Below are 26,736 nucleotides of genomic sequence, written 5' to 3'. Positions count from 1 at the left end.
AGCTGCCAATAGACATCATGATAGCACTGTAAATTTAAAAAAGCCAGTATTAAACACTTGCATCCTTGCATCTCACACATTAGTCACAACATTCATCCAAGTGTTGATATTCACCTCAGAGTCAGGATAATCAGGTTTGATGACGATGCGGATGGTGGTGAGTGACCCAGAGGATGCAGATAATCCAAACTGACGAATGTTCTCAGTCAGTGTTTGGATGGCTTTTATCAGCGGGTAGTTCAAAATAATTCCAGGTCCGATAATCGGAAAGGCCACTGAGCTCAAGCCCTGCTGTACGCAGAGGTCTAAACACCTCTTCAGCCCATTACCAAGAGCCTACAAAACAAAAAAAAACAGTTGCCTGGTTTGAAAAGTCATTGCTGAAAGTCACTGCTGAATTGTAGATGGCTAGCTAAGATGTGTGCAGTAAGCTAGATTTTCAGATGAAGCTCCTTTTGACTGAAGCCCACTGAAAAGGACACAGAGCTCTTGAGGAAATTATTTTTTTTAGCGAAAGCTTGTCGCTCTGGAAAATCCCATCTAGTGATATAAAGTCCCACATGTGTTCAATACTAACCCATACAGCTAGTTAACTTGTCCCTTGGCCTTCTAAGTAGTAGTGCTGGGAACTTATGAGTGTTATTTTGTCTTTGATTACTCATGTCTGAACCTTAAGATATATCAAACCATTTTTCAGTAGAGCTTAAGTGTGCTCTGAACAATTTGTTTACAATGTTTTTTTCTATCCTGTACCCTACCTTCTACCCAGCTGACGACAGCTGTTGTCCAACATGTACAGATATATTTAAGAGGTTGAAATTTCAAGTAAAGAATGAGATAAATATAGAAAAAATATAGACCTGTAAATGTGCATTATATGTTTGTTTGTTCTGTTGACTTCTTTACTTATTTTGGAATAAATTACACATCTAGCCATGGGCTAAAGAAATGTATGCTATTTTTGAGGAAGTTGGGTTACAATATATGTATACAAATTTATCATGTTGTATAACCACAATTAGAACAAAGCTACTTGTTGTATTTGAGGTCAAATGGTTCAATCATATTTTGTTAAAGCTCAAATTACGAACGATTATTTTCAAATTAAGCACAGTTATGGCCCTGAATCATATGTCAGAGCAAACATATCAAGAAGTCAAAGTTCCTTAGTAGCAAAGCTGGGAACAGGAATCCTTCCCTTGAACCTTGAAGTTGGCAGATTTAAAAATATTCAAGAGTTTGACAGGTTATGTGAATTATGTGAACTTGGAGAAATTAAAAATGAATCACATCTTCTTCTGTAATGTCCTTTTTATGATGACTTAAGAACACAGATATATAATTAAATGTCTGTTCAAGATCCAGAAATGTTTTGGTGCTCTAATGATGACAGAAAGAAATGGTTATTTAATTTTAATGCTTATAGGTTGGCTACTTTAGTCTCTAAAGCTTGGAAAAAAACGTTAGGTGTATTGATTCTACTGTTATGAAGTTCATTACCTCTTTGCAACACTAAATGAACCTTACATGTAAATCCATATTCTCCTTCATTCCTGAATCCTGCAGGTATTTCACTTTACCTGCACACTCTGCCCTCTGACTCCATCCCATGGCAAACACTCAATGAAGAAGATCTTGGAACAGCTCAGAGACGGGGGCCCATCAACCTGCAGCACATCTCCAGGGCGGAGGGTGCAATTTGCTGCCACCGACTCAAACTTTGACTTGATTGTGTTCCCTGCTTTACTCAACAGACATTTGCCAATTTTAGTAACAGTTAGCTTCTTGTTAAGCATCGGGACCACCAACACATCCACCTGTGGAGATAATAACAGTGTGAGTGGTGCACTGCTGCTTTATTGATTAAAACAGAGTAATAAGTAAAATAGAGTAGTCTAACCTGCTCATCCTCCAAATTGCCGAACTTGATCTCAAGGTTTATTTTGTTGACCACCATACTTCCTACATTCAGAGGTTGAGGTGTGACGCTGCTGGGTCCTGGGTTACTGATGCTTTGTGATGTAGTATTCACATTTCTGGACTGCACACCTTGTTGTGCTGTAATAAGAACATGACAGGAGCTCTCTACCAGCTCCTTGCTGACTTTACCTTCTCTCTGGAAGTAGTGCTGAGCCCCTGGTCCATCTAGAACTAGTGTGTCTGATGTCAGACTGGCTAAAGTTGATATTAGGGTCCACTTGGCCTCCTGAACTAGACAACGGGGACCAGACATAAGCACACAAGGATACAGGAAATGCGAGGCTTTTAATGTCACCTCAGTTGGTTTCATCCCAATCAGGCCCAAGATTTTATCAAAACTGTCAATCATATCAGGGTTGGGTATGTTCAGCACCTCTTGTGTACTGACGTGGTTCATTTGGTAGTCTTGCAGAACCTCTCTCAGCTTGTTCACATTTTCACTGTAGCCAACCAGCTGTACTTTGGTCACTGCAGCTCCACTGGTAACTGAGATGAAGCTGACATCTACTCTGCGCTCTCGAAGGTTTGCCTCGTTTTTGGCTTTTATCAGGATTTCTTTCACTTTGTCTAGATCTGGAGGTAGAGCTGCGGCACCCTGCAGCCACACATTGACTTCACTCAGGTCTCTCAGCACTGCTGTCTCAGCCTCATCCAGAGCATCAGAGGACAAACTCGACAGTACCAGGTCTGATCCAACCTCTAAGGCAACAGGGTTTCTGAGGCTGTGCTGGAAGTGAGTCTGGTACTTGGAGATGACACCACTGGATGTCATGAAGGTCATCAAAGTTGTAGAGAGCTTAACTCTCTTTTCCTTTATCTTTTTCATCAGTTCTTCCAGTTTTGTCACTCCTAACTGCACTTCCTTGTCAGGGCCCTCCAAGATTATCAAATTCACATTACCTCTGAGAATTTTTACTTTTAGGCAATGTACACACATTTCTCTACTAAACTCCTCCTCTACCAGTTTGAACTGCTTCTCTACAACTGGGAGTTCCTTACGATTTGGCAGTCTCGCCTCCAGAATCGCAATTCTTTCCTTCACAGCCTGAACTTCTCCCACAACCACAGCATAACCAACCTTTATGTACACTTTGATATTATCTGTCACAAAGCTGAGGTCCTGCAGTAGGATTTTCACTAGTTTTGGCTCAACCACATGATAGCAGAGACAGCTCTCAGTAAAACCCACAAAGATCTTATCCACCTGTAGCTCCCATGTCTCTGCAGCACTGCCAAAAGCTCCTCCAGGCCCATTCTCAACATCCCCTCTAACCACTGCCTCCTCTCTATCAAAGTCTAACTCCACCTTGCAACTAATAGTAGAGAGCTGATTCTCTAAGACTTTGAATGCTTTGGGGTTGTCTCTCAGATAATACAGAAAGAAAACATCAGTCTTGAAAATCTTCTCAAGGCCATTTGTGTTTTCTTTTTTGAATGTCTAAAGGAGAAAAGCAACAATAAACACATGAATTATTTTATAACAATGTGACTGTAATCAGATTACTGCATTTTATGTTCTATAAATCTTGATGCCATAAACATCTTAAAATCTTATAAGATTCCTGTGACTCTCTTGGGAAGTCCCTCCGCCTAGGTTACCTACGGTCATTAGTACCCTATTAACTCACCTGTGAGTGACTAATCGATGGCTGATCAAAGTGTTTAGGGGTCTGAGGTGAATTGGTTCGGTTCACAGTCAGATGAAGCTCCCCGGAAAGAAGTGAGATAGTGTGAAACTTCTTCTGCAAAACCCTTTCATGATCTTTAAACACAACAAAGTCCCAACTAGCTCAAACTGCAAAGTAAATTCTACTCATAACTCAGTCCAACCTGTTGTCATGCCTTACCTTGTTTTTCCTTAAAGCTGATTTTATAGGTTTTGTCTCCAACTTTTTCAATCATTCCACAATCACCACCACCAGAATCTTGTCTTTTCCAGAAATGTCTCCTGATCGTTTCCTTCTCTCTGTCTGTCAGCTCCTTAGCCTCAAAGAATAATTGATATAGATAATTTTCCATTTTACCTGAACTTATGAAAATGTTATTTAGTATGTTTCTTATCAAAAGTACTTCTCTGTGTGCCCCCTGCCTACTGAGTAAACAGTGTATTCTGCAGGGCCTTTATTTAGTTTCACTTTCATCTGTAAAGGTCTCCCTGCTCCCTATGTCATGACTGCTTGCAAATGGTAACAGCCAAAACTATAAATAGGTGATGTTAAGCTTTATGTGGGACATTACCATGTGTGGTCTTGTTGTGTCATGTTACTATGATTAAATGATGATGATAACATTGATTATTATGTATTTCCATGATGCTGATTAGTATAATCAGTCCACTAATAATCATGATGAAACCATTGAAGTTTCGGACATTTCATCCATTTGATGTGTTGTGATTTCCCAACATTGAACAATCAAAACAAAGAAAAAGAAATACCTTTACACATTAAGTTCTGGTGTAAACTTGACATCTTGCAGCATTTTCAAATTGACCCACCAGATATCTTACTGAGACTAAACACTGTACTGATGCAAAGCCAAAAAATTAAGCAGCTGCTGTCAGTGTGAATAAAGTGATTTACACATGGGAGAGCAGAAGGTAAACTCAGGACAGTTGTAAAAGTTGATGAGCTGTCAGCACTTTGCTGAAATTAGTTAAAGGTCAGTGAAAAGGAGAAACCACAGGGTCACTTCTACTGTGAAGATGCACCTTGGTTAATTTTGGCTGACCAAAGGTTCAATACATAATCAATGATGATAGCGTTACAACTGTGTGTTTAACAGGTATAGCATCAGCATTTATAATGATAATGGTGACAGTCATAAGATAACAGTAAAAATATTACAGTTTTTAAAATTCTATTTTGTCCATGCAAGTTTAAAAAGAGGCTATTCAAAACATTTTTGTACCAATCTCTTTGATTTTGATTTGATTTTTGTATCAAATACAAATAAGACAGTTAAAGACCAACTATGTGATTTGTTATCAGTAGTTTTTATTTTATTTTATCATGACAGGGGAAAAAAGGACCTTGAGTGAATACTTATTTTCCTCTCAGCCACTAGGGGGAGTGTGTTGGTGTTTGATTGACAGCAGCAGGCAGGCAGAGAGAGACAAAGTAAACAGGCTTGTGATGTAGATTACTGGTCATGAACAGTGTGCTCTGAGCAGTGGTACTTGAGATTTTTGCCACATTAAAACTAATGTTATCTGTGGATGAAAAAAGCAGCCATTCCATTTTGTGCATTGACATGGAGGGATATAAAAGCAGAGGGTTGTGGCAAAACAATGCAGGGTCATCCAGAAAATAATTGAATGTGGCTCAATTTTTGCTGTAACTTAATCCAGGACGGCACTGTGTTTGAAAATCACATAAATGTAAATTCATATTCCTGGTGGATTACTGTAAAAACCGGTAAATAAAGTGTATCTTTGTCATAATTTAAAAAAATTCAAACTCAGTTACACCTCAGCCAAAATATAGGCCTTGTTAACATAGTTATGTAACTGTAGGCTGTAGTAAATATGCCATAAAAACGAAACAATGAGCTAAAAGAGGCTAATAAACTTCAGAGCTGCAGAGTTGTGTGAGCGACCCCTCTCACAGTACATATAATCAATGGATTCAATGATGCATTCAATATAAGAAAAATATCAATGCAATGCAATGCAATGCAATGCAATGCAATGCTTTTTCCACCTTTTTATATTCATTTATACAATCTGTTTCTTTCCATGTTTGTCTTTGTGCAACACCTAATGCAAATATCAACCAAATAAAGGATTGACAGCTTCATACATTAGTGAGAAAATGTTGCCTTTAAGTGTGCATGTGAGTCAGTGGTGTTAGTATTTACTTTACAACAATGTGTGATGATAGTGACTCCATCAATAATTCAGCTGGTGTTATTATTATTTAGATTGGTATTTAAGTCATAACAACTAACTTGATAAAATAAGTGGCAGTGAGCACACACCAAAATAAACTTGACAACAACATGAATTGTCAGTCTGTCAAGCAGAGGATTGCACATTAATGTGGCATGAAACAACATGAATCAAACTAAAAGACAACTGCAGCTCTAAATGACATAACTAGTATTTCAATTCACTTGAGCATTTCGTTCCAACAAGAGTCAATGTTGAAAGCAACAGTTTTTCAAGTACAACCTCTCTTAATTGTCCTTCTTCCCACTCAGTCCAGTCTTAAACAGTCAGTAAACCCTGAGGGCAATCTGGTAGACTGGTGGAGGCACATAAAGCCAGACTGGGACAGAATCATAACAATTATCATTGTTATACATGACTATAACTGTAAAGATACCTTAAACCATTATTTATAACTCAAAAGCTTATCGCTCACCTTTTTTTCATTATGTATATAAAAATGTGCACTAAGAAAAACGCCTCATGTTTCCCTCACAGTCACTTGAAAGTGATGAGGTAGTCTGGGTAAGCTTGGTTATCATGGAACACGACATACATGTTGGGATTGTCCATTTTATCCACCACACTGTCATAGCGCTCATGGGGCTGCTGGTCACTGAGAGGCGGAGGAACCTTCATGTCACTTCGACCCTGTGTGTAGATGCCAGTTAGGACTCGTGCTACAAACATTAACTGGGTACCATCCATAGCAGGCTTGGAGTAGGTGGGATGGGCTGAGTAACTGGCGTGTACAGCAAAGTAGGTTCCCAGACCATATGCAGTTGCTGAGAAAAAGAGGAAACAGATACATTAACAACAAGCAAAGAAACCTGCCACAGTCTGTAGATCACTGTTGTAGTATTTTGTGTCAAGAGTGCTTATGAGTATGAATGGTCCAAATGATAATTACCATTTTGGCCAGCAAAGCGCCTGTTGAACCCAGTTTTCATGATGGAGTCACAGTTGTCCTGGGTCGTCCCGTGATACAGAAGCTTTTCACCTGCTCCATGGGTCTGTCCATTCTTATCAGAAATGTGCTTCTTCTGCACTTCATAGGCGCGTCGCAGATGAACATTCTGCAAACGTTCAATCTACCAATAAAAACAAACAAAAAAAGAAAACCTGTATGTAACCTGTTGAGACTACCTGGAGGTAATGTAAATATTTAAATTACATTCATAACATTTTGCTGACATTATTTTTTTTTATACCATATGTAGATACAAAATGGATACCCATTAATCTAGGTCTATTACAGATCTAGATGACTGAATTCTCCTGAAGTAAAAATGTCTATGAAAATAGTATTTATGTAAATATGTGACAGAAAAGTGGTTTAAGGTAAAACAGTTAACAAAGGCTTCTATCAGGTAAGAAAGGAAAGGAGCAACTAAGCAAGTAGTTCCTGGTAAAAGCTGCTTACCTTCATTACAGTCTTGGGGACAGTTCGTTTAAAGGCTTCCTTTACAGTTTGATACTCAACAGAGGAAGGCTGCAGTGCAACCACCATCAGGTTTTTATCTTTTGCCATGTTGTCCCAGTACAAAGGGGGAGTGAAGTCTGGAAACAATTAGTTGACAAGTATAAAGATGTCAGATTTTCATTAAGAAAAACAATCCAAAGTGTATGAAGGTAACATGGTTCATGTGAAATCTGGACTTTGTATTTTCAGATTACTAGATAATGTCAAGAAAGGCAAGAGCTTTTTCTTTAATGCTGTTTTAAGTTGTGATTTACAGAAAATCTTTCGAGAAGCAGCTCAAGGTTTGCTGATAATCTAATGATGATGGTCTATAAAATGTCACAATAAAATCAAAACGTAAATGAAGCTCAACTGGATATTATCAACTGATAAAGGGTTTTTACACATATAGCAGTACAAATATAACATAAATAAATAAATATTTAAATGTTTTACAGAGAGTATTTTTTAATAACCATCTTCTCACCTGGCAGATTCTCAAGTCGTTTTAGCTTTGCCGTGTGTCCACTTAATGGTCTTGTGGCCTCCATCCTCTGTCGATCCACGGTCCATTGGATTGCCTGTGCATCCACTATCCCTCTAGCTATATCATTAATTTCAAGGTCATAAGTGGCTGTTTTGGGGAATCTCTCCCAGTTGCCATTATGTCCCAGGATGCACCAAGCCACACGGCCATACAAATCCTCCTCCTCCCTAACTCTCATCTGTCTCCTGAGGCAGTCATGCTGAAAGGCATTAATCATCTGTGTCACTTGGCCGACTCCATCTTTCAACCCGCTCACCATCAAGTCACCCTGGTTCATCTGCATGTACAGACCCAGGGTCTCCACCAGCTGTGTCAGATCATTCATGTCGTCTTGGGTGATGCCTTCCAGCTCTGCCTTTTTGAGGGTTTGTGTGGAGCACTGAGCCTCATACAGATTATTCAGCTTTATCATGGCATCATCAACATCCTCTCTGGAAAGACCCAAAAACTGGAAGATAGACTGATGACTTGTAGAAATGGTACGGACGATGCTTAAGTCTGCGTTCATAGACAGTGGAGGCTGTTGTTGTGGTGCTTGAGAAAACTGATGTACTGGTGCTGCAAGATTCATCAAACAATGACAATCAGTGAAAATTCCCAATAAAATGAGAGAAATGTGATACTGTGATACAACCATGAAAGAAGAAGGCTTTTCCCATTACCTCGGTTGATTACAGCAGTGGCAAACATCTGCATTGCTTCCTCTTTAAACGCCAGGAAAACATTAATCTTGATCAGGACAAGGCGAATCTTTGTGAGACTGTAAAGGGGAGTGGACGATGTGGCAGCCTTGACCCCTCGGAAGATGGCACCTGCCACGACACCTGGGTCCAACCCACCAACACCTGAACAGTTTGAATTTTATGTCAGAATTAAAACTTTCAATGTCTTGAACCACACACCTGACAATTATATTATATATATATATGATGTCATAAAATAAAATATATACCAGCACAGATGGCAGGAATGGCCACAGACTCGAATCCAAAGGTTTCACAGTGATCAATGATGCGACACACAAGTTGTTCAATGAGGCCAGCATCCCTTTCTCCACACACATGTAAAATGGCATCACAGGGGAATGATCCAGACTGGGATACCAAAACGTCTCCCCGGTTCACTTTTGCTGCACACAAAACAACAAACACATCATGAGTCCAAATATTTTAGTGTGTGTTGCTAAAAGATGTCTAGCTGCTCCCCTTTTCTCACCTGCTTTCAGTTCTGCCTCCACATCTGGTCCAGCTACAGTTAAGATGTCTTTGCACACACCATCTGTAGAATACAGATGATATATATAATAGAAGAAGAGCCTACAGCCATGCTAGCAGCTCTGTGATGCTGTATTTTTGGTGCTTTGGGCTGAAAACTAGTATGACACAACACTGATGTTGCTTTAAGCGCACGTAGTGTTTATCATATTAGTTTAGCATGTTAGCATGCAAACAGCTGCTAATTAGTGCTATATATTACAAACTCTTGACTTTGTACTTAATTTTTTTAAGACTTTTACTGGATAGCACAAAGTCAAGAGGCTGTGACATGTAGCATGTGTGGTGAAGGAATATGTCATCCAGTGCAGTGATGTGGCTCATTGGTGTCTTTTCAATAGTTTTAGACAACAGAGCTCTGCTGCACAGAGAATTGAGATATATCAAGCTTTAGATACACATACAATACATGCAAGTTGGATCAGTTAATTGTTGGTATGGCTCTGCTCATAAGATATGTTGACAAAAAGAAAAACACAGAAAATCACCTTCATCCTTTAAGGTATGACCAAAATTATTACAGTTTATACTGTGGCGTCCATCATTGTTTTCATTCAATAATAGTCTATAACCTCAGATATTTCACAACAAAAGTGAAACATTTTAACTCACTGGTGCCGCTAGCTATACTGTTGTACAGTCTAACCTATAACAATGCATTTTCTTGAACTGATCATATTACATAAAATATTGACCTGAAAAGTAAACAATTTTAAAGTTATCAAAGTAAAAAGTATACTTTTTCCACCTGAAATGTAGTGGAGTAGAAGTATAAAGTAATTCAAGTAAAGTACAATTACCTCTATTTTTTATAGTACTTGAGTGAATGCAGTTTGTTACATTTCACCACTGAGCGTGGCTAAAAGTAACTTGCAAATGTAGTTACATCATGGTCCTCCTGCTAAAGCAGCTTTCACCTACCATCACTGAAATTAGTGAAGTCGGTCGTGTTCACCACAGCATCTGTAATCTCATTGGTGATGTCACCAAACACCAGCTGTAGTTTAACCCCACCTCCCACTGTTATTGTGACCTCTTCAAGGTCAGTGGTGAGAGACCTGAAGATTGCTGAGAGAAAGCAAGGAACAACATGTTTCATATTTGTCTTATATTTATGATAAAAATGTTGCTTATTTGTCTCTGTATTTGTAATTAACAATTAATCAAAGTAGTCTGAGTTTGTTCTAGTTTACCTTGGCCTCCCTGATTCATATTTAAGCTGAGCTGCCCATAGACATCATGGTAGCACTGTAAGATTTAAAAAGATCAGTATTAAACGTTCTCTTCAGTAAATCATGCATCCTTTCATCTTACAAACCAGTCACAACATTCATCCAAGTGTTGATATTCACCTCCTCAGAGTCAGGATAATCAGGTTTAATGACGATGCGGATGGTGGCGAGTGACCCAGAGGGTGCAGATGATCCAAACTGACGAATGTTCTCAGTTAGTGCTTGGATGGCTTCTCTCAGCGGATATTTCAAAACAACTCCAGGTCCGATAACCGGAAAGGCCACTGAGCTCAAGCCCTGCTGTACACAGAGGTCCAAACACCTCTTCAGCCCATTACCAAGAGCCTACGAAACAAAAAACATACATTTTCATGTCGATGTCAAATGTCACTTCTGAATTGTACATGGCTAGCTAAGATGTGAGCAGTAAGCTAGTTTTTCAGCTCGTTTTCAGATGAAGCTCATTTTGACTGAAGCCCACTGAAGAGGACACAGATCTCATAAGGAAATGACTGATTTTCTTATTGTTCTGGAAAATCTCATCTAGTGATATAACGTCCCATGTGTGTCCAAAACTAGCCCATACAGTTCAATAAGCTAGTTAGCTTGTCCTTTGGCCTTCTAAGTAGTGCAAGGAAGTTTGAGTGTTATTTTGTCTTTGATTACTGAGGTCTGGACCTTACAAATATATCAAACCACTTTTCAGTATTATTTAGGCTGCAAGAGTGCAGGACATACTAATATATATGATATATGGGTGTCAAGTTTAAGTTAAACAATACACACTGTTCAAAAACATTAAGGGAACACTTAATCATCATAGTATAACACAAAGTCAGTCAAATTCAGGGATATCAATCAGTCCATTTAGGAAGCACAAGTGATTGTGAATCAATTTTACCTGCTTTGGTGCAAATGAAAGTGACAATAGGTGCAATGGAGATCCACAAGCAAGATAACCCCCAAAAAAGTGGATGGTATTGCATGTGGTGTCCACAGACACCTGCTCTCTCCTTATCCTTCCTGATTGATTCGTCCCTAGTTTGTGTTCTGCAAGTGTCCTTGTCACTACTGGTGGCATGAGGCGGTACCTGCAGCCCAGTCAGGTGCTTGATGCCCTCCATAGGAGGGCATCAACCCAGCAGCAGGACTGGTATCTGCTCCTTTGTGTGAGGAGCACTGCCAAAGCCCTACAAAATGACCTCCAGCAGGCTACTGGTGGAACAGACTCCATGAATGTGGCATGAGGGCCTGACATCCTTTAGTTGTCTGTCATTGATGCCCCCTTGTCTTCACAGATGAGAGCAGGTTCAAACTGAGCACACGTAACAGGCATGAAAGAGTTTGGAGACGCCATGGTGAATGTTATGACTGGTTTTGCTGTGGTACCGGGATGAATTCCCCAGAGCAATTACCAGACCTTACACTGGTGCAGTGGGCCCTGGGTTCCTTCTGGTGCAGGATAATGACCACCTAATGTGGCCAGAGTGTGTAGGCAGTTCCTTATTTACAAAGGCATTTATGCCATTGATTGGCCCTCACGTTCCCCTGACTTAAATCCAACTGAGCACCTATGGGATGTTATGTATCGGTGCATCTGACACCAATAAGTACCACCACAAACTGTCCAGGTGCTCATTGATGCCCTTAGCCAGGTCTGAGAGGAGATCCCCCAGGACACCATCCACCAAGTCATCAGGAGCATGCCCAGACGTTGTCAGTGCATACAGGCATGTGGGGGCCATACACAATACTGAGTCACATTATGAGTTGCCATGATGAAATGCACACAAGTTCGGTCAGCCTGTGTTTTCAATTTTTTATATTCAAATTTTGTATATGCTGTGTGTGTCAGTGTTTTCAGTTTTTCTAAAAAGGGGACATATTATGCTTTGTGGGACTTTCTGTTATTGATGGTTTGTTTATATTGCCTCTGAAGTCTCAGTGGAAGTCTCCTGAGAGGAAAGAAAAACGAGCCTAAAGCATCGATATAAGTTAAATTAGGTTTTTTTTTGCTGCAAATCAAGCAAGATATATTGAGCCCAACATTAAAAATATAGACATGTAAATCTGCATAATTTGTCTTGCCTGGGTCCAGACCTTTGAATCCACCCATTCCACCAAGTTGGGTTGACTGAAAATGGAGTGTAACTAGATTACAATTCTGTCTCATATTAGGCAATAATATGTCCCCTTTAAATACAAAACAGTGTTTTGATTGTACTGTTATGAAGATCACTACCTCTTTGAAACACTAAATTAATCTTGAATGTAAAACCCCATTGTTTACATTCTCCTTCACTACTGAATCCTGCAGATATTTCACTTTACCTGCACACTCTGCCCTCTGACTCCATCCCATGGCAAACACTCAATGAAGAAGATCTTGGAGCAGCTCAGAGACGGGGGCCCATCAACCTGCAGCACATCTCCAGGGCAGAGGGTGCAATTTGCTGCCACTGACTCAAACTTTGACTTGAGTGTGTTGCCTGCTTTACTCAACAGACATTTGCCAATTTTAGTAGCAGTTAGCTTCCTGTTGAGTATCGGGACCACCAACACATTCACCTGTGGAGATAATCAAAATGACAAAGAAAATAACAGTGCGAGTGGTGCACTGCTGCTTTATTGATTAAAACAGAGTAAAGTTTTTTAAAAAGTAGTCTAACCTGCTCATCCACCAAACTGCCAAGTTTGATCTCAAGGTTTGTTTTGTTGACCGCCATACTTCCAACACTGCTGAAGCGCTGTCTGCTCATGGAAAGTGGAGGTGTGACGCTGCTGGGTCCTGGGTTACTGATGCTTTGTGATCTAGTATTCACATTTCTGGACTGCACACCTTGTTGTGTTGTAATAAGAACATGACAGGAGCTCTCTACCAGCTCCTTGCTGACTTTACCTTCTCTCTGGAAGTAGTGCTGAGCCCCTGGTCCATCTAGAACTAGTGTGTCTGATGTCAGACTGGCTAAAGTTGATATTAGGCCCCGCTTGGTCTCCTGAACTAAACAATGGGGACCAGACACAAGCACACAAGGATACGGAAAATGCAAGGCTTTTAATGTCACCTCAGTTGGTTTCATCCCAATCAGGCCCAAGATTTTATCAAAACTGTCAATCATATCAGGGTTGGGTAAGTTCAGCACCTCTTGTGTACTGACCTGGTTCATTTGGTAGTCTTGCAGAACCTCTCTCAGTTTGTTCACATTTTCACTGTAGCCAATCAGCTGTACTTTGGTCATTGCAGCTCCACTGGTAACTGAGATGAAGCTGACATCTACTCTGCGCTCTCGAAGGTTTGCTTCATTTTTTGCTTTGATCAGGACTTCCTTCACTTTGTCTAGATCTGGAGGTAGAGCTGCGGCACCCTGCAGCTGCACAGTGACCTCACTCAGTTCTCTCAGAACTGCTGCCTCAGCCTCATCCAGAGCATCAGAGGACAAACTCGACAGTAACAGGTCTGACCCAACCTCTAAGGCAACAGCGTTCCTGAGGCTGTGCTGGAAGCGAGTCTGGTACTTGGAGATGACACCACTGGATGTCATGAAGGTCATCAAAGTTGTAGAGAGCTTAACTCTCTTTTCCTTTATCTTTTTTAACAGTTCCTCAAATTTTGTCACTCCTAACTGCACTTCCTTGTCAGGGCCCTCCAAGATGATCAAATTCACATTACCTCTGAGGATTTTTACTTCTGGGCAATGTGCACACATTTCTCTACTGAACTCCTCCTCTACCAGTTTGAACTGCTTCTCCTCAACTGGGAGTTCCTTACGGGTCGGCAGTCTCTTCTCCAGAATCGCAATTCTTTCCTTCACAGCCTGAACTTCTCCCACAACCACAGCATAACCATCCTCTTTGTATACTTTTATATTATCAGTCACAAAGCTGAGTTCCTGCAGTAGGATTTTCACTAGTTTTGGATCAACCACATGATAGCAGACATAGCTCTCAGTAAGACCAATGAAGATCTTATCCACCTGTAGCTCCCATGACTCTGCAGCACTGCCAAAAGCTCCTCCAGGCCCCTTCTCAACATCCCCTCTAACCACTGCCTCCTCTTCATCAAAGTCCAACTCTACCTTGCAACTAATAGCAGAAAGCTGCTTCTCTAAGACTTTGAATGCTTTGGGGTTGTCTCTCAGATAATACAGGAGGAAAACATCAGTCTTGAAAATCTTCTCAAGGCCTTTTGTGTTTTCTTTTTTGAATGTCTACAGGAGAGAAGCAAAAATAAACATTAATTATTTTATAAAGATGTGAGTTTAATAAGATTACTGCATTTTCTGTTCTATAAATCTTGAGATATCTTAAAATTAGGACAAGACTCCCTGACTCTCTTGGGAAGTCCCTCCAAACTGGTTTGACAAGATCTTTTGATTATGACGTTTGTTTTTACCATACTTATGCTAACATCCACCTAGGTTACCTAATAGGGGTGTGACAATACACTCAGCTCACGAGATGAGATGATACACGATACTGCGTTCACGAGAACGAGACGAGATTTTAACACTTTGTAAGAAAACTTCAATTATAGTGTTTTATTTGACTGAAAGTAACAAAATGCAAAACAATGAATTACTAATCATGTTTTAACTAATTATCTTGTAATGAATGTCACTTCAGTTCAGCACTTTCTAAGCATGAATTATCATATGCAGTATGCAATATGCAAGCACTGTAAAAGCCCCCGCCCCAATAGATAGATAGATAGATAGATAGATAGATAGATAGATAGATAGATAGATAGATAGATAGATAGATAGAAATAACAACCATAAATACCAAAATTATACACAATCACAAATACCAAAAATGAAGTATAAAGAATACATGACGAATTATAACATATTGCCAATAGAAACACAGAAATAAAGGTAAATTCCAGAAATCCTATATCACATAAATACACAACATAATTATAAATTGTGTTTTAATTTGGTAGTGTGTGACTAATTGTACTTTTTGCATCATTAGGCCACCGCAGCTGCGTTAGATTCCCCCGCTCCTCCTACCTCAGGCTTTCAGTGTACAGACCTAAGGTCAACCTATCCTCGCCTGAGAGACCTTCTCAGCAGGTAAGAGAGTTAGTTCACAAACTAGAACAACAAGGTTAATGATCCACACGGTGACTTTATAAAAAGGAGACGTGACGTGCAAATGAGCGATAGAAAACTGGTCGTCTTTTTTTTCTTTTGGTGCCCCGTGCTGCCCGCGGCATGACGCCTGTACAGGTGATTACTGCTTTACAAGAGAACTTTCAGCTCGACGAGAAATATCGTCACGTTTTAATATCGCGAGATTCTGTCACACCCCTATTACCTATGTTCAGTAGCACTCTGTTAACTCACCTGTGAGTAACTAGTTGATGGCTGATCAAAGGGTTTAGGGGTCTGAGGTGAATTGGTTCGGCTCACAGTCAGATGTAACTCCCCGGAAGGAAGTGAGATAGTGTGAAACTTTCTCTGCAAAACCCTTTCCTGATCTGTAAACACAACAAAGTCCCAAGGAAAGCCTTCATTAAACTCAAAATGCAAAGTAAATTTTACACATAACTCAGTCGATACCTTACCTTCTTTTTCCTTAAAGCAGATTTTAAAGATGTTGTCTCCAACTTTTTCAATCATTCCACAATCACCACCACCAGAATCTCGTTTTTTCTGAAAGTGTCTCCTGACCTTCTCCTTCTCTCTGTCTGTCAGCTCCTTAGCTTCAAAGAATAATGGATGTTGGTATTCTTCCATTTTACCTGAACTTATAGAAAAACTTTGAAAAAGTATGTCACTTCTCAGTATACCACCCTGCCTCCTGAGTGAACAATGTATTCTGAAGTGCCTTTATTTAGTTTCACTTTCACTTGAAAAGGTTTCCTGCTCCCTCTGAAAACCTGCAAGTGGACACACCCAATACAATAAATAGGTCAAGTTTAGCTTTAAGTGGAAATTCCCATGGTTGGCCTTATTGTGCAGGAATAGCAATCAGTGTTACTGTGATGTAATGATGAGGATAACATTGATGATGATGATATTGATGTCTTTACATGATGTTGATTATAGTATAATCAGTCCACTTATAATCATAATGAAACCAAAGAGGTTTTGGATATTGTGTTGTGATTTCCCACCATTAAAAAATAAAAACAAACCCAACCCGAAGAAATACCCTTAAACAGTTAATGGAGCTTTTCCACTATACAGTTCTTTTACTACTCGGCTCGACTCGACTCGGCTCGCCTCGCCTCGGTACGGTTCCAGGACAGACCTTTTCCATAAAAAAAAGTACCTACTCAACGTGGGCGGGGTCGTCATAGCACAGCTCCGCGAAACTGCCGTGACTTCGTTTTATACGCGACACAAAACACATAAACAATGGAGGACATGGAGGCAGTGGTGTACTTGCTGCTGTAAGAGGCTTTCTGTCACACACAAAGCAAGAAAATTGAGCCGTATAGCTGTAACTATGGTTGTAACGCTGCTGCCGGTATTTAAAAATGCCGGGTTTGATTCTTGTGTGGGACAGCTCATGACTCTTCCAGTGACGACTATCTGACCAATCAGTGGCCGGCAGTCTGTTGACGTCACATTCAGTATCGGCTTGGCTCGCTTGGAACCTCACCAGAGCAGGTACTAAAAAAGTACCAGGTACCAGGTACTATCCCTAGTGGAAACGCAAAAAAAAACGAGTCGAGTCGAGCCGAGTCAAGTCGAGTCGTGCTGGAACTGTGTAGTGGAAAAGCGCCATAAGTTCTGGTGTAAACTTGACATCCTGCAGCATTACCACATCAACCCACCAGATGTCCTACTAAGACTAAAAACTGAACTGATGCAAAGCCAACAATAAAGCAGTGCTTTACAGAGACTGAGAATTACATCAACATAAACATAGACATAATTATTTCAACATGAATTGTGAACAATGTGCATTTAGTTGCAAGGTTATGGAAGTGATTACAGATGGTGATACACAAGTGAGAGGATAAAGTAAACTCTGCAGAGTTGTAAAAGTTGACGAGCTGTCAGTGCTCTATCTATTTTTCTGAAGTAAGTTAAAGCTCTGTGAAAGCAGGGCCGATGCTGCTGTCCAGAGGCACTGGGGTAATTTTGGCTCACCAAAGGTTTGGTACATAATCAGTGTAACCAATATCCAACAAATATCATTCAACACAGTCACGCTTGTTGTTGGCCTAGCAAACATAGTATTGTAACTTTAGTTTACAACTGTGTGTTTAGTGTGTAGCTTCAGCATTTATGATGATGATGGTGACAGTCATAAGATTACAGAAAAAATATTGCAACTTTTAAAATTGTATTTTGTTCATGCAAAATAAAAAAGAGGCGAGTCAAAACATTTTTGTACCAATGTGTTTGATTTTTATTTGATTTTTTGTATCAAATACAAATAAGACTGTTAAACACCAACTATGTGATTTGTTGTCAATATATTTTTGTTTTGTTTTTTACCATGAAAGTTAAAAAAGGAATTTTGGGTGAATACTTATTTTCCTCTCAGCCACTAGGGGGAGTGTCTTGGTGTTTGACTTATTTTCCTCTCAGCCACTAGGGGGAGTGTCTTGGTGTTTGATTGACAGCAGCAGGCAGGCAGAGAGTAACAAAGTAAATAGGCTTGTGATGTAGATTACTGGTCATGACCAGTGTGCTCTGAGCAGTGGTATTGAAGATTTTTGCCACGTTCAGACTAATGTTATCTGTGCATGAAAAGAAGCAGCCATCTGCCAAAGCAAATAATTAACACAACAATGAACATGTTGTCCATATTAGGTTGGTAAGATAATTAAAATGTTTAAACACTAAACATCTGTCATGAGTGAAAACCGAAAAAAGAAGCAGGAAATAACTAAATGACATGTATTTACAAATTAAACAGTAAATACATGTATTAAAAAAAGAAGAATGTATACAAAACCTTCAAAATGTGAAACATAAAACACTGGTTATCATCTTAATATACTGCACAATTAGTAGACATTACACACTTTCACATAATTATCCGTCAACTTGAACAAAGACATAAACAGCATTTTTGAAAGATGACAGACTATTTGCTACAAGATGCACTAAATAGGAACACAAGGGAAACCAGTATGTAATGCAGCGTTGAATCAAACACATCATCAGTGTATTTACATCACTAACTGAAGGCAGAGCTTTCCATCTCTCCAGGGTAAGAACATGTACATCCCTGACTTCCAGTACTGTGTTTTAAATGTGCCGAAGCTCAGGTATTAGTCAGTTTCAGCTGCTAATTTGCAAAACTGAGCCACACTTTTTTACAAAATACATGAAATGGAACTGTGTGACGTGTTTCAGTCCTGTTTCTCCTCTTTTTCACTTTCTAGAAACACGCACAAACCACACCTACTACACACTAGACAGGCGTGCTGCTCTCTCCTCTTAGGAATTGGCACTTCAGCAGAGTTGTGAGAAAAATATACACGCCCGCAATCCGCATTATATCACTGCTGCTTTTGTGGTGCTGGTGTTCATCTTAACAGCTCGTTGCTTCATCTTCCTGTGAAGAAATCACGTGTTCAGCCTTTAACATTTTTTATTTCACCTTTGACATTTCACTTCTTTTCCTGTAGTACCAGCTGCTTGTAAACAAAGTACAGTATCTGGAGATTATTTGTCAAGGTTACTCTCATATAATTATTACATAGTTCATGCTGTGTTGAATGAGAGTGCACCGTGCAAATAAGCTTCTTACATACCTTTGTGTTGTTTCAACTAGTGCTTGGGCAAATTTGCCAGTAGGGTCGAGACACTGTGGGGGCCCATCTTTCAGCATCACACTGTGTTGGGGAAAGAAAAATGTAAAAGAAAAATGTAAACAACCGTTATTATTGGAGCTGGTTTGTTTTGTTGTGTATTTGCCCATGTAATATGTAGGTACTTACATGATTTCTTGCTTGTTACAATATGGACGTGGATCATAAATCTTGAGTCCATTGATGCGAAGGGGATCCACACCTCTGATTGTTGTTACACATCTGCAATTGGTCCTAATAACTGGAAAGAAAAATCAGAGGACAGTGTAAATAACATATGATACACAGTTTCACCTTTCCATGATTTCTAGATATGTTAAACCAAGACAAAAAGAGACTTAGATGTTTTTAATCATTATTTAGCTCTAAAACAACATCTTAAAAAAGCATGCCACGACCCAAGGAACCAGCAACTAGGGCAACACTTACCTGCTGATGTGCAAATAGTAATGCAGATCAGGAGGATGATGCACTGGACTTTAATATTCATGCTTGTGTCTTGAATGGTGGAAATTAGTCCTGTAAGTTATCAGTGGAAGGCTTGTTTTTGCAGCAGTTCCCTCTCTTCTCAGGTTGTGAGAATCTGTCTGTCTTGTGTGTGTGTTCTCCTTCTCAGTGTGAAGAACTGTGAGCCACATTTTTGGGGCCCTTGTATTTATACATGCTGACACTGGCCAAGGACAAGGGCTTCCTAAGAACTATTAAAAAAAAAAAAAAAAAACGGAAAGTCATGCATTCCCATCCTGCTAGTGCATGCTTTTGTAATCCAGCTATTTTTCTCCAGAATTCTCTCAGCTGTCTATTTGCACCCCTGGTAAAAACAGCCTTGGCCATACAGCTGAGCTATTTGCACCCTAGACATATAACAACGTGAAAACATGGCAGACATTCATCTTCCACGCCAACAGAAAAGGGCGAATTTAGAAAGGTTTAATCTCTAATTTTTATTCTTGTTTTGTTTTTTTACCATGAAAGTTAAAAAAAGGAATTTTGGGTGAATACTTATTTTCCTCTCAGCCACTAGGGAGAGTGTCTTGGTGTTTGATTGACAGCAGCAGGCAGGCAGAGAGTAACAAAGTAAATAGGCTTGTGATGTAGATTACTGGTCATGAACAGTCTGCTCTGAGCAGTGGTATTGAAGATTTTTGCCACATTCAGACTAATGTTATCTGTGCATGAAAAAAAGCAGCCATCTGGTTAATTCAGTGCATTTAAGTTGCAGGGGTGCCAGAGCAGAGGGCTGTGGCAAAACAACGTAGGGTCATCCCAGAAAAAGTTGAATGTCGCTCAACTTTAGTTGTGACTTAATCCAGCATGGCACTGCGTTTGCAAATCACATAGATGCAAATGCTTATCCAAGGTGGATTACTTTGTAACCTGAGCAGTGTATTTCTACAGTGTCTTTAGCAATCAGCACAAAGAAAGTTAAAGTTACCACTGTGATAACTTGGGTATTACAAGTTCATTACAGGGGTATGCACCTGCCTGAAAATGTTCAATAGTGTAGTGTGCCCTGCCTGAAAGTTCCCACTTTATCCATACACTTTACATTGTAATGATTTTTAGATCGCTTTTCAGACTCAAGGACAAATATAAAACCTCCATGGATCAAAACTTCATAATAGATAAAGTCATACCAACTATAAAGTCAACTTTGGAGCTTGTTTGTTTGAGGTGTCCTGTGTCAGCAGTTTTACAGACATCTCTTTTACAATGGTGGTCTATGGAGAAAATGATTTTTGGGCCACAGGGGGATTTTTCACTGGCAATAAAATTGGCTGCAAGTCAAGCTCTTGTAATACATCCATGAGCTCAGCAGCTAACTGGCAACAACCAAAGTACAGGAGAAGATGCATGTTGATGTTTGTAAGTTAGATGAAGAGACTTTAGCAGGTGGATTTTTCAAAGCGTGTGGCTCTCTGTAGCAGGTTGCTGTCTAGCTGTTAGTAAGATGAAAACAAATTGGAAACGAGCAAAAAGAGGCCACTGACACTTTCACATTACATGTAGTTATTAGATTCAGTGCTCCATTTAATATAAAGAATATTGATTAATGCAGTGTCAGTCTATATATACATGCACAAACTGTCCCAGAACTAACATGATTAAATAAGTGTGTAGTGAGCACACAGTAAAATAAGCTTGACAACAGCATGAATAATCGGTCTGTCAAGTAGAGAAGATTGCACATTAAGGCGACATGAAACAATATAAATCGAACTCAAAGTCTGAATGACATAACTAGTGTTTAAATTCACTTAAGCACTTTGTTACAACAAGAATCTATGCTGAAAGCAACAGTTTCTTAAGTGGTCTTTCAATATAATCTGTTGTCCATATTAGGTTGGTAAGATAATTAAAATGTTTGAACACTAAACATCTGTCATGAGTCAAAACCGAAAAAAGAAGCAGGAAATAACTAAATGACATGTATTAACACATTAAACAGTAAATACATGTATTAAAAAAAGAAGAATTTATACAAAACTTTCAAAATGTGAAACATAAAACACTGGTTATCATCTTAATATACTGCACAATTAGTAGACATTACACACTTTCACATAATTATCCGTCAACTTGAACAAAGACATAAACAGCATATTTGAAAGATGACAGACTATTTGCTACAAGATGCACTAAATAGGAACACAAGGGAAACCAGTATGTAATGCAGCGTTGAATCAAACACATCATCAGTGTATTTACATCACTAACTGAAGGCAGAGCTTTCCATCTCTCCAGGGTAAGAACATGTACATCCCTGACTTCCAGTACTTTGTTTTAAATGTGCCGAAGCTCAGGTATTAGTCAGTTTCAGCTGCTAATTTGCAAAACTGAGCCACACTTTTTTACAAAATACATGAAATGGAACTGTGTGACGTGTTTCAGTCCTGTTTCTCCTCTTTTTCACTTTCTAGAAACACGCACAAACCACACCTACTACACACTAGACAGGCGTGCTGCTCTCTCCTCTTAGGAATTGGCACTTCAGCAGAGTTGTGAGAAAAATATACACGCCCGCAATCCGCATTATATCACCGCTGCTTTTGTGGTGCTGGTGTTCATCTTAACAGCTCGTTGCTTCATCTTCCTGTGAAGAAATCACGTGTTCAGCCTTTAACATTTTTTATTTCACCTTTGACATTTCACTTCTTTTCCTGTAGTACCAGCTGCTTGTAAACAAAGTACAGTATCTGGAGATTATTTGTCAAGGTTACTCTCATATAATTATTACATAGTTCATGCTGTGTTGAATGAGAGTGCACCGTGCAAATAAGCTTCTTACATACCTTTGTGTTGTTTCCACTAGTGCTTGGGCAAATTTGCCAGTAGGGTCGAGACACTGTGGGGGCCCATCTTTCAGCATCACACTGTGTTGGGGAAAGAAAAATGTAAAAGAAAAATGTAAACAACCGTTATTATTGGAGCTGGTTTGTTTTGTTGTGTATTTGCCCATGTAATATGTAGGTACTTACATGATTTCTTGCTTGTTACAATATGGACGTGGATCATAAATCTTGAGTCCATTGATGCGAAGGGGATCCACACCTCTGATTGTTCTTACACATCTGCAATTGGTCCTAATAACTGGAAAGAAAAATCAGAGGACAGTGTAAATAACATATGATACACAGTTTCACCTTTCCATGATTTCTAGATATGTTAAACCAAGACAAAAAGAGACTTAGATGTTTTTAATCATTATTTAGCTCTAAAACAACATCTTAAAAAAGCATGCCACGACCCAAGGAACCAGCAACGAGGGCAACACTTACCTGCTGATGTGCAAATAGTAATGCAGATCAGGAGGATGATGCACTGGACTTTAGTATTCATGCTTGTGTCTTGAATGGTGGAAATTAGTCCTGTAAGTTATCAGTGGAAGGCTTGTTTTTGCAGCAGTTCCCTCTCTTCTCAGGTTGTGAGAATCTGTCTGTCTTGTGTGTGTGTTCTTCTTCTCAGTGTGAAGAACTGTGAGCCATATTTATGGAGCCCTTGTATTTATACATGCTGACACTGACCAAGGACAAGGGCTTCCTAAGAACTAGTAAAATAAATAAATAAATAAATAAAAACACAAAAAAACGGAAAGTCATGCATTCCCATCCTGCTAGTGCATGCTTTTGTAATCAGGCTATTTTTCTCCAGAATTCTCTCAGCTTTCACTTCCTTTAAAGGATTTCCTCATGCCTCTCTTACGTCTGAGACACGTTTTACCTTAGAGGTTGAGTCTTCATCATTGATACTTCCAAAAACTATTGCTCATCCATTATCTAGGTTTTTACTAGAATACCACAAGGCAACCAATTACTCATCGGTGACTATACTAACACTCTTTTGATGACAAATACATTTAATTAAAAATGTGGAAAATAATTCTAGAATAATTTCCGTTGGACAGATGTTTTTTTTTGTTCCTTGGAACTCTAATTGCTTCACGCCTGGTTTCCTTTGAAATCCAGCTTGAAACTGATGGAAATTACACTGGGCATCGGCCGCTACTGCCTATTGGCGCTGACGAGCCGTGGGGCCGCCATCTTGGAATGGTCACCTGCTCCACTCAGTGTAATCTGTTTGGCAGGCGCAATGAAGTGTCAGCGCATTTAATCAATCATAACTCCCTGAATACTTAACTGATTTTCACGCGGTTTTCACATGGTTTGGCGTATATTAATATTCAAAGTGGGCTTAACAGTAATAGAATATTCTGATATGTGATATATGTGATGTATGATAGGTATTTTGCAAAACACACAATGTGTGTATTTAATAATAATAATAATAATAATAACTTTATTTATATAGCACCTTTCAAAAACAAAGTTGACAGACAAGGCAAGCAAAAGCATTACAATAAAAAACAAGACACACAACACAGAGAGAGGTAACAAGACTGGCATTGACAAGATGAGAACAGAGGACAATGGAATACATGGAATATGGAATGTACAGTATATATATATATATAACCCTGAAAATTAAAAAGTCAAACAAACTTGGAGCTTTGTTTGTACAAAGGACACAGGAAATAACAGTGTTCAAACTACAGAGGATGTTTCCAAAATATGCCTTCAATAACACATTGCCTTAAAATGATCTATTTGGAGGATGCACTTAATCACAATCTAAGTTTAATAACATTCAAGACTGGAAAACATAAAAACATTGGTCAGTATTGCATTTCAAAAGGATTAATGCACTGCAAGACAAAGTCACGTATAGATCCATACACGAGATATAAGGGAACAACAAGTAATATTTATACCTTGTTGTACAGTTACACCATATTCAAATAATTTGAATAAGAAACGGAAATTGACTTGACTGACTACACATTAAGACAGATATTAGTCTCCTGTATCAGCCTTTATAGTTAAACTTTTTTTTTTTTTTAATTATTGTTAACAAATCTCATTTTTAGCCAAACCAATAACTAATTGATCTACTTGTAGTGTGTGTGTGTGTGTGTGTCCAAAGTCTGATATAACATAGTACTCTGTGATGTAGACCTCACAGAACATCAGTAAGCTTCAGACATATTACTTCACCACAAACAGTTACGGCTCTTTAATTTGTTTCGAAACAACTCCAAAGACGAATAACAGATGTGATGACCAAGGGGAAATTGCACAAAACCTAGATCAGGCTGCAGGTTTTCATTCCAACCAAGCAGGAGCACACCAGGCTCGACTCATTTAATCAGCTGAACTCACTCTTCAGTCACTTGATTGGTGTGAATGTGTGCTCCTGCTTGGTTGGAATGAAACCCTGCAGCCACATGCCCGTTTGTGCACCAGTGCACCTTCTATCTGTAAAGTCATGTTTTACTAAATAATCTGTTGTTCGAAGAGGGTGTGAATTAGAAAAATTGTGATAGAATGTCATGGTCCACATGGCATGAGACATCAACAGCACTGTTGATGTAGGCGATGCCAAGATAACGAGAGTGACTATTATGTTATCACTTTAACATGTGCATGTTAAAACACAGAGATGTTTATATTGGTGGTTAAAAAGTATTTATTGTGTGAATTCTCTGAACCAAACAAGGTGAACCAATAAAAAGAGCACACGTAACTAAAGCTGGGTTCAGAATTGATTTTGAAATTTTGGTCGCATCAACCTCTCAATGTTCACACGACAAGATTTGAAAATAATAACACATCTACGCACACTACAGGATTTAATTGAGGTTATCGTGCCAGAGGAAACAATGCACCACCTCATGTGAACCTACGTGATCTTATGGGGATGCAGATGCAAACAAAATGGATGCAACAATTTGCTTTGTATAGCTCATCTCTCTGTTTGTATAGCTCCTCTCTCCGTCCATTCAGTTATAATATGTGCTAGAAGACACGTTATAAAGGCAGTCGTGTTCTTGCCACACATATTGATGAGCCTTTCCCCTATCTCAGCTGTCCCTCTGTCACCATTTCATTAGTCTCCAAAATATCAAAATGGTTAAAATGATTGGGTTGGGTTCAATTAATCTGTGAGCAGTACTGGAGATTTAACCAGATTTCTCCCTGCAGTTGTCAGGAAGGGTGAATCGGGATAATCGGCCCAAAACGTCTTTAATCTCAGCCAAGCTTTAATGTGTCCAGAACTTGATCTAAACGAGTGGAGACGTTTTTGGTATCAAACCCATGGACATAGGATATGATTCTCAAAAGAAGTATTTGGTATTTTTAGTGTGGATACTTAAGGCATTGATTCATCCTGCAGCACATTAGCTCGATTGTTACTGTGGCACTGTCACTTCAGGGCAGTAAACTATCTGTCTACATGTTCTCACAGTCCCTCTGGTTTTTAAATACATGCAACAATCTGTCAAACTAGAGAGGCTGACTTGCCCATAGATGTTTTAAAAAACTAGTTGAACTAAGATTTAGGTGTTTTTTCTTTGGCCAACTGCTTTACAAAGCTATTAAATTCAAGATAAGCCAACAGGGACATGATATGGTTGAGTAGACACAATTTAATAAAGTGTTAATGATTCAAGTTATTCATTCAAAGTCCTTTTAATTATAAAAGTTATTAAATTACTTAAATAGATCTAAATACATTTTTGCCAGATAATTAGTCAATCAAAATCTCTTTTTTTGCAAGGAATTAAGTCATTGTGACTCAAATTTCCTTGCATGAAATATACATATTAACATACATTTTAAGTAATTATTCAAAGCATTTAATTAAAAGTACTCAATAACTTCAGCAGTTTATACACATAATTGTTTTAAATAAGCATTGATCCATTTTTTTTTTCTTTTTTACAGTTTAACTACAGTATAGAACGTCATTAATTTAACACTTTTTCAAGAGATAACGCACATAGCTTATTAACTTTAACACAAAGACAAAAGTCACAGAACCCTTCTGGCTTTGCATCATTTCCTTATTTGCAGAGCGTTTGACGTTTATGCATTTGTTTTTGTTTCTTGCAGCGTGTTTTTTATTTGCAGCTCGATTTTGTAGTTGTATTTTTTATTTTGTCTTTTGTTTGTGTTTTGGAGTTTGCATCATT

General features: G+C 39.0%; 4 protein-coding genes across 4 annotated transcripts in view; 1 reads left to right on the top strand and 3 right to left on the bottom strand.

Annotated features, from left to right (window-relative positions):
* Positions 1 to 26,736, top strand: part of aadat (aminoadipate aminotransferase) — a 175,074-nt gene that overhangs the window by 87,914 nt on the left and 60,424 nt on the right. The window lies entirely within an intron of this gene.
* On the bottom strand, positions 7,299 to 10,403 carry LOC134005520 (protein mono-ADP-ribosyltransferase PARP14-like). Its single transcript, XM_062444445.1, has 7 exons — positions 10,385 to 10,403; positions 10,113 to 10,259; positions 9,133 to 9,195; positions 8,870 to 9,046; positions 8,580 to 8,762; positions 7,858 to 8,475; positions 7,299 to 7,468 (listed from the first exon to the last, which is right to left on the bottom strand). The coding sequence occupies exons 1-7, from the start codon at positions 10,401 to 10,403 to the stop codon at positions 7,299 to 7,301; spliced, it is 1,377 nt and encodes a 458-aa protein (XP_062300429.1).
* Positions 17,750 to 19,828, bottom strand: LOC134005666 (permeability factor 2-like). Its single transcript, XM_062444643.1, has 4 exons — positions 19,635 to 19,828; positions 19,335 to 19,446; positions 19,149 to 19,229; positions 17,750 to 18,949 (listed from the first exon to the last, which is right to left on the bottom strand). The coding sequence occupies exons 1-4, from the start codon at positions 19,693 to 19,695 to the stop codon at positions 18,889 to 18,891; spliced, it is 315 nt and encodes a 104-aa protein (XP_062300627.1). The 5' UTR covers positions 19,696 to 19,828; the 3' UTR covers positions 17,750 to 18,888.
* Positions 21,211 to 23,178, bottom strand: LOC134005667 (permeability factor 2-like). Its single transcript, XM_062444645.1, has 4 exons — positions 22,985 to 23,178; positions 22,685 to 22,796; positions 22,499 to 22,579; positions 21,211 to 22,299 (listed from the first exon to the last, which is right to left on the bottom strand). The coding sequence occupies exons 1-4, from the start codon at positions 23,043 to 23,045 to the stop codon at positions 22,239 to 22,241; spliced, it is 315 nt and encodes a 104-aa protein (XP_062300629.1). The 5' UTR covers positions 23,046 to 23,178; the 3' UTR covers positions 21,211 to 22,238.

This window comes from Scomber scombrus, chromosome 23, assembly GCF_963691925.1.
Source record: "Scomber scombrus chromosome 23, fScoSco1.1, whole genome shotgun sequence".
In the NCBI taxonomy this organism is placed as follows: domain Eukaryota; kingdom Metazoa; phylum Chordata; class Actinopteri; order Scombriformes; family Scombridae; genus Scomber; species Scomber scombrus.
This window is presented reverse-complemented; position numbering and strand designations above follow the sequence as displayed.

Coding starts and splice junctions, on each gene's coding strand:
- LOC134005666 (XM_062444643.1), bottom strand. CDS start 19,695: ATGAATATTAAAGTCCAGTGCATCATCCTCCTGATCTGCATTACTATT. Junction 19,447..19,634: donor TACTATTTGCACATCAGCAG/GTAAGTGTTGCC, acceptor TTTTCTTTCCAG/TTATTAGGACCAATTGCAGA. Junction 19,230..19,334: donor TGTAACAAGCAAGAAATCAT/GTAAGTACCTAC, acceptor TCCCCAACACAG/TGTGATGCTGAAAGATGGGC.
- LOC134005667 (XM_062444645.1), bottom strand. CDS start 23,045: ATGAATACTAAAGTCCAGTGCATCATCCTCCTGATCTGCATTACTATT. Junction 22,797..22,984: donor TACTATTTGCACATCAGCAG/GTAAGTGTTGCC, acceptor TTTTCTTTCCAG/TTATTAGGACCAATTGCAGA. Junction 22,580..22,684: donor TGTAACAAGCAAGAAATCAT/GTAAGTACCTAC, acceptor TCCCCAACACAG/TGTGATGCTGAAAGATGGGC.
- LOC134005520 (XM_062444445.1), bottom strand. Junction 9,196..10,112: donor CTTCACTAATTTCAGTGATG/GTAGGTGAAAGC, acceptor TGTATTCTACAG/ATGGTGTGTGCAAAGACATC. Junction 8,763..8,869: donor CATTCCTGCCATCTGTGCTG/GTATATATTTTA, acceptor CAAACTGTTCAG/GTGTTGGTGGGTTGGACCCA.